Below are 8660 nucleotides of genomic sequence, written 5' to 3' on the forward strand. Positions count from 1 at the left end.
CAATAATTTAAAAAATGTATCAATTGTACGCGCTAATCTTTTACATATTAATTTATCAAAAACTATTTATAACATTTCGTTACTATTACATAAAAAAAAAAAATAATAAAATTACTCACAAAATGTTATTTAATGTAATTTAGAAAAATCTTTGAACGTTGAGTTTCATGGATATGCAATGAATATTATGCATGATAGGTCTCCACCGTTATTCTTGCAAATTCCTTTCAATCAAAGGAGAAGCCATTGACTCTTTATCATATTTTTGTATTCTCATTCAATGCGCTGGATATGGGCCCCGGTTTGGGGGGTTAGAAAATAGACACTTTATTTATGGATAAATCCAAGTTCATTCAAAGACACGTCATTTACCACTGTGGATTGTGGTCTCCAGGTCTACTTCTTTCATAATTTACTTTGGACAACATGGTTTACCAAATTGCGTGTGATTGTCGTAGTTAGCGGAAGGTCGCCCAAAACTAAGGCTCTGTCAAACAGAACCCGTTATTAACGTCGCGGTATTTTCGTCGCGTTATTAACGCTACTGCTAACGTTGCATACGTCACACAGAAACCAAAGCGTCGCGTCATAATAGGTTGATAGGTTGATAGTAGTTGGTATTATAGCTGGATATAGTACGTTTGCAAGGTATAGACGGTAAAGTCTACATTAAAAATATGTTCAGTATGGAAGTTCAGACGGAGAAGAACTTTTACTTTTATATGCATAGCTAAAAGTCAACAAAAGAGGAAGCAAATTTAGGTTCATGAAATAAATAAAAAAAGAAAAAATTATGACAAATACCACCGTTTATGTCGTGAACTGGAGTCACATGAAGACCGTTTTTATTTGTTTTTTACGATACCGTTAAGTATCCATAGTTTAATAATTGTAAAAATGTAATAATATTTAAATAGCAACGCGTATGTATTAAAAACAACACCGATAACAGTACTGAAATTACTGTTTTATCGATAAGACACAAACTGTTGGTAGGTAGTTTATAATGGATATACATTTCGAAAAAGTTCTAATGCAATAATAAAAACAAAACGAAAATGACGTTTTTGGATGCTTATAAGTTATAATATATATTATATATTATATATAATGTTGTTACGACAGTATGACATGTCATTTATTTTTAACGTTATATATAGTGGGTATACCTACAACTATATCATGTTACGTGTAATTTATTAAATTGCTAAAGTTATGTTTCGTTAGTTTGGTCGATAAAATATTATGTGTCTTTGTAGAACAAACAGATCACACTTGTTGATCTTATTAGTGTGACAATGCGACATTATTAATAACGTATTAAACGTAAGTACCTACCTATACCTACTATATTAAAGTCGAAAATATTTTTAAAAAATTTTTTAATTTTGCTTATTCGATCGAGTGGGCTAAATTCGAAAACACGAACTTTTTAATATAAAAAAGAAATTTAATTTGTTTCCGACTCTGACGTCCGACCGCAGCCTCTATTTTATATTGTTTACACAAAAATAAAACAATGTGTTTTTTGTCGAGTGACTGATTTTATGGGCAATTACACAAATGCGGCCCAATAGATCGGAAATCGGTTTGATTGTATTACGGCGAGGAATCAATATAATATTATACTGCTACGAAGTCGATGTTTTTTTTCGATACGACATCGGAGTATAATAACGATGACGGCGACCGTCACCAGTCACCACCGATATTATATGATTTCCACGCTTAAATATGCTCGCCGCCGGAGTGGCAGTGGTTTTTCCCCCGTGAAATTTTACCTCCACCCCTTTGCTGGTGAATTTGTAGGTATACTATCTGTAAAATATATATAGGGACCCTACAGTGAGTTTTGATCAACGGTAAAAAAAATGCTAGCGAATGATTGCCTCCCCCTCCGCACATTTATGGCCGAAATTCTCTAGAGAATAATTATTAATAATAATACAATTGTATCTCCACGTAACATATTTCTCTAGTATAGATAACAATATCATCTCAAGTAAAAATTCACTTGTATTGTTCTCTGCGATAATATTGGAGTTTGAATGTGGAATGAATATTATTAAGTGAGTGGGGGTGGGGGAGGGGCCGTTAAAATATCACTGGAGTACAATATGATTACGATTACGATTGCGCTTATGAATATCATCATTGTCTATACCGAATTCATCGTTCGATCGTGTTTTGTTTGAGAATTTGTGTGTGTATAGTTTCTATAATTTTATGATGCTGGTTTTAATGTGTTCGTTCACTTGGTCGATCTGCAGAAAACGAATTCCCGTGAAATATAAATCTAGGCATATGATTCAAGCGGAGTAAAATTACGGTCGCACAATACTTATATAATATATGTCTCGCTGGTTCGGTGTTGTGTGTAGGTATTATAATATATATATGTTATTTTTATTATCATCCATCCTACAGCATCAAGGTTATTAGCTTGCAAAAAAAAAAAAATAGTTACATATAAATAATATAATAGTTTCCTTAGATTAAGTTGTACATATTATCAATAAGTTTTAGAAATGTGATGGTTTTGTTGGTGTTGTCTCGGATTGGGCTGAGGGCGCTATAATAATATATTTTTATCGAAGACATTTGTGTTCAAAGACGAACAAAATTATTTATTTTCATTGTTTTTCGTAAGATGGAGCAAATAATATTAAGTCGAGCAAAAATTCGTGTAGTGAAAACAAATCTGTTGTTCGTGCCGTGTTGGCCTAAGTACAGTGTTCGCACCTTTTAGCTTGTCTCCGGTTAGTCTTTTCTCATTTATATTTATTTTGCGCCATGATGGATTGAGTTATTTTGAACGCTTGCCATTTGTTGAACACTGAAATAACGGTTGTGTACACGCGTCTAGAAATATTTTTAATGATGCACTTCATTAATATAATCCGATTGAACGTGTAACTGCCAAGTGTTTTAGCGATGACAAAATTCACGGTCGATTTATCAATTGTACAATATATTTGGCAAACATATACAATTTAGTAAAGCGAAGATTATTGATTATCTTCAAAATTACAACTGGCAATCATAATAAACGATTATATATTTTAAATTTAATTGTATTAATTTAATTGCTTAAAGTAAAATTCAAGTACGAGATTCATTTCTATGTAGGGATAAGAATATTTTTACTTTATTTTTAAATCGTGTTATATAAGTCTTCAACGTTTAAGTTTAAACAACAGTTCGGTCTAATTACGATCATTAGATTCTTTTTTCAAAATTTTCTTGTACTTTAAAAAAAAAAATAGTAATATTAAATCATATTTTTCAACTAGAGCTCCCTATTTCACGTGTAAACGTTTTCATGTGTTCACGTGTTCACGTGAAATTAAGGTTCAATTTATATAACCCGTTGCTTAAAATTGCACGTGTATTTACAATTTTATTCACGTGACTCTATGATTTGGATAATCCCGTGAATACGTGAATTTATATAATCACGTTCATCTATGAGACATGTATAGTATGTATAGTATTATGGTGTAAACTAGGCCTAACATTTAGTATAACTGTTTGGTACGCTCAGTAAATAATAATATTAATAATTAATGTTAATAATTTAATGTTTATTAATATATATATATATATATATATAGAACTACATGAAATAAACTTAAGCAAATATATAATGTAATAATAAATAGTGAATAAATAAATAGTAATCTAAGAAATCATAATAAATAGATAAAAAAAAATAATAAACTAAAAACACATCTTATTGATAATTTTTAATTATTTTTTATAATTTAATAATAGGCTTACGTCCATGTGATGCCCATCTTAACTCAAAAATATATTTAGTGCAACAGTTCTCGATTTTGATATAAAAATATCAGCATGTTTACATTTTTAGTCAGTAAACAGGTCCTTTTCGAAGTAACTTTGTTTCCAGCTGTAGAAAAACATCTCTCGGAGCTGACTGACGTGGCAGGAATAGCCAAATATTGCTTCGTTAATTCTGCAAGAGCTGGATATTTATTCTGTCTTAATTTCCACCATTCAAATGAATTTAGATCGAATCGTAATTGAGGTTCAGCTATATAATTTTGAAATTGAATACTTATTTCATTATTGTCTATAATTATATTTCCATACAAAAATTCAAGATCGCTCCTTTGAACTGGTGGTTCTTGTTCCAAATTAATGTTTTGGGTTCTAAATTTTTCCAGTAAATCCTTTACAACCTTTCGAATTTCTCCTCTTGCACCAATCGGTTCAAACTCTAAATCTTTATACCGAGGATCTAGAAAAGACGCGATTTGTTTGACAGAGACAGAACTTGTTTCATTCCAGTCAAGTTTAAATCGTTCTTTAATTTCGTGTATAATTATACGTTTAAAATACGTGACATTTTGATCATCATTTTCTTTTTCTTTTAAATGATTTTCCATTAATTGGGTGAGTAATGGTCTAACTATTGACGCTGGAGAATAGTTCTCAGAACAAAATAGATTAGTCACAATATAAAGTGGCTTAAGAAGATTTACGAGAATTTCTATTTTGAACCATTGTGATTCTGTAGTTTCTAATTTCTGAGCAATATATAAAGACGTAACTATTCTGTCTGTTAATACATTTAAAATTGAGGTTCTATTTTGTAAAAGGCGGTCTAGCATTAAGTATATTGAGTTCCATCGTGTCTTACAACATTGTACGAGTGACTGATGAGGAATTCTTAGCTGTTCTTGTTTTTTAAATAATGACTGTTTAGCTACATCTGAGTGTTTGAAATGCCTAACTAAAGCACTGCATAGTTTTTTTTTTTTTTTTGGGTAACCCTCGGCAACATAGGCCATTGGGTGTGGGGGAGGGCACTGTAGGTTTTTAAATTGGGTAGGTTGGTACACGTGTGTGTTGTGTTTTTGGCAGAATTTCTAATGGGGCACCCGTAGGTTTCTGCCATGCCCCGGGTGAGGGGATGGCGGCACTTGTTCTCCGGACACCGTGACTTGCACGGAGAAAAATGCCGCCCGGTGGTCGAGGATCGAACTCGAACCGGCTGTGCCGAATCCGTCACGTTAGACCGCTCGGCCACCTCGTCCCCCACTGCATAGTTTTATGAATTCTGAAAATGTTTCATTTTTTAGTACAGTACTAATAGCTAATTGTAGACTGTGAGCTGCACATGTCACATCCATGTTTTCATTGTCTATAGTAAGAGGTAGTAACTTGATAGCATTTACTACATTTTTTGCGTTATCTGTGGTAACAGTTGAAACTTTACCATTGATTTCCCAGTCATCGAATATATATGTTAATTTTTGTGCTAGATTTACTGCTGTATGTCTTTCTTCCATCTCTTACGTGGTTAAAGTAAATGATTTTGATAACCATTGGTTATTTATTATGTGAGCAGTTAATGATATATATGAGTTTTGTGCCATTGAAGACCAACCATCAGTGGTACAAACTAAACTTTTCACATTTCTTAATTTATTTTTTATTTTGTCCTCAACTTTTGATTTCAATGAATGCAGCCTTTTTTTTATTGCCTCATGTCTGTTTATTTTATAATTAGGCTCTACAACAGCCATGAATTGACAAACCCCAGGACTCGAGCAAAACGATATAGGTAACTGATTCATTGCAATCAATGAAACCAGTGCCTGGTGAATTTCTTCTGTTCTTTCATAATTACATTCTCGATCAACACCAGACCCACATTTTTTAGGAATACAACGACGTTTTCTAGATTTATATTTTTCGATATTTTCAGAATTTGAAGCAGGTGGTGTAAGATCATTAACTAGAATTGTATCATCGTCCTTATTGGTAAAAGTTGCATTATTCAGTGCAAAATCTACTTCTTCTAAATCATTAGATACACGTTTCAACCCCAATTTCGATCTACAAAATGTATTGATTTATATTATAAATATTCATAGATTATGAAAATTTGACTAAAATAGAATATTATGCTAATGTATACTAGGATGGTCCTTATTTATCAAATTTTAAATTTTTGATGCAGGACCCTCCCATTTTTTTAAGAGTTATGAGAAAATAATTTGTGGTGAATTTGGTTAGGTAAGGTTAGGTAAGCTTTGGTTAGGTTAGGTTAGGTACCTCCTTCCCTCTTTTACCCAACAAATAAAATTTTATTGACAATTATAGAGAAAAAACCAAAATAATTGAAAACTAACAATGCCCGTAAACAGTATCATAATATTTTCAAAATTGTATGGTGTATAGAAAAAGAGAATATAAATATTCAGTCAAATTTTCATGTATCTAAAGTAATTCGTTTTTGAATTATAACAAAATAACAAAATCGCTACATGAGAAATCGAGTGAATATCCAATATTGTAAAAATATGAACTTCAAACGCTCATAAAAATTTAATTTGATCGCTTGTGGACATTTTTTTTTTTTGATAAAGGTAGAAAAACTAATGAGAAAACTTTTATTACATTTTCAAATCTTAGATTTAAAAAGAAAAATTTTTATGAATTCTAACTCAAAATAATTTGCTAGATTTCGCGATTTTTCCGTATTTTTTCAAGATTTGAACTTTAATGCTTATAAAAAAAAATTGTGACTAAGCATTTTTAATATTTTTTAAATCGCATTGTAACAATATAATATGAGCTTTTTATTAAATTTGCAAGCTTTTTTACTCAACAAATAAAGTTCTATTGCCATTTATATAAAAAATATATAAAATTGGAAACTGTAAATGTTTCTAATCAGTTCAAAACAAATTTTTATGTATAGAAAAGGCTAATATAAACATGTTTCAACGGGATTTGATTATTTCATATTTGCATACATCGATGTCAATATTTAGGACATCAAGTTTTTAAGAAAATGAACAATTATTTTATTTGAATAAATAATGAAAAATATAATTTATTAATTACCTCTTTCCTATAGATTCTTCTGGTGGTTTAATACTATGAACATTTTGTAAATGTCTTATTAAAGACCCTGTAGTGCCACCCACACAAGAATATTCATTATTACTTTCACTGTCACATAAATCGCAAAAGGTTAGGTTAGGTTAGGCGATCACCTTCACGTTTGGCATAATCCCATACCCAACTTTTTCTTTTCACCATTTTGTCAAGAAAACTTTTATTTTTTAATGAATACGATCACTTGATGGTTGCACGCAAACTAAACGAGTCGTATACTCGTATACTACTTTAAGGTCTTATTATCATCAAGGTATCGATGAAGTAGTTAGGTATATAACTTGTAACGATCAGTAAAAATTATGCTATCACACATGAGTTCTATTTTCGCAACCGCGGACACCGTTAATTATCACGAGCACATAAAGATTTCCCGACACACCACTAACTATCCCAACAACCAGATAAGATAAGACAAACGCAACGGGTACAACAGATTTCTACGAGTACTCACGTCTTCGTTTACATTGGTTAAATTCATAATAAAAGATCATGATTCATGAAGCTAATAAATAAAATTATAAATACATTTGTTCGCCTGTTCACGTGTTCACTTAAATTTGATTCAGATACGTGTTCACGAGATTAAGCTTTCGTTGATTCACGTGTATTAATCATACGTGATTTAATTTGTTTCATTCACGTGATCACGGTGTACGTGAACACGTATATTCATATTCACGTACAAAAATGAGACCCCCATTTTCAACACGTTATTTTTATTTCAATATTAATGATAATATTTTAGTAAATTGAGTATTAAATGTGTAATCAAACGTCGCTAAGCATATTGTACCACAGTATTAAATAATTATAATGTTCCATATATTTTTAAGTGCACACCTAGTAACCAATTTTTGATTAATTTTACGTACAATTAAGAGATATTTAAATATTCTCAGCACTTAAACTATTCATATCAATAATAATAATTATTATTAAATTTAAAATGTAAACTGAAATAATGGTGTTTCATACTTTTTAGATAATCCTATAATTATAATAAACTGGTATATATGATTTTTTATGATTTTATGGTATTCAATTTACTATTTAGGTATGAATTTACTATACCTAGCTATTAGGCTGCAGGTATATCTAAATCTAATTTCGATATAATATTCTATAAAAAAATATAAAATGTGATAAAATAAATAACAAATTATAATATTGTTAAAAACCATAAAACGGTAAGTAACTGCGTAGTCGAAAGCGTCCGACGACCTAACCATCACAAATAGTATTATTATTATTTACAGCGGTTCAATATTGCAAAACAAATCACTTTTGTAAAAGATTTTGTACGTATTTGTGTGTACGTATCATAGTAATATTGAAAATCGATTATAATATAATATCATTTGTTAATTATATACCGCGCAGTCTGCCCTCGCGTGTGACCATCGGAGTTCAAGGGGAAAGAAAACAATTTGATTTATTAAAAATGTCTAGATATCAAAAACGAAAAACCAATCAAGTGTGGCGGCGTTTGAAGGAGAATTTCCATATTAAATATAATATTAAGAATTTCGAGACATCAAGGAAAGTCCGAATGTACCAATATTCGGTCGTATCACCGTGTTCTGGTTTTTCTGCACACGGCAGTATTATATAGGTATAATACGTATAGTGATTCGCGGAAAATACATTAGCTCACGGAATCTCTGCGGTAACACACATATTTCACGAAGGCCGGAATAACATGACAAGAATTTTCCGCGATCGAT

General features: G+C 30.9%; 1 protein-coding gene and 1 pseudogene across 1 annotated transcript; both read right to left on the reverse strand.

The window, feature by feature from the left end:
- Positions 1-3638: 3638 nt before the first annotated feature.
- LOC132944099 (E3 SUMO-protein ligase ZBED1-like) lies at positions 3639-4814 on the reverse strand. The gene has a single exon (XM_061013272.1). It carries the CDS (start codon positions 4812-4814, stop codon positions 3816-3818), a length of 999 nt encoding a protein of 332 aa, XP_060869255.1. The 3' UTR covers positions 3639-3815.
- Positions 4815-5036: 222 nt separating this feature from the next.
- LOC132944100 (uncharacterized) lies at positions 5037-5603 on the reverse strand (annotated as a pseudogene).
- Positions 5604-8660: the final 3057 nt, after the last annotated feature.

Source organism: Metopolophium dirhodum, chromosome 5, assembly GCF_019925205.1.
Source record: "Metopolophium dirhodum isolate CAU chromosome 5, ASM1992520v1, whole genome shotgun sequence".
Taxonomy (NCBI): Eukaryota; Metazoa; Arthropoda; class Insecta; order Hemiptera; family Aphididae; genus Metopolophium; species Metopolophium dirhodum.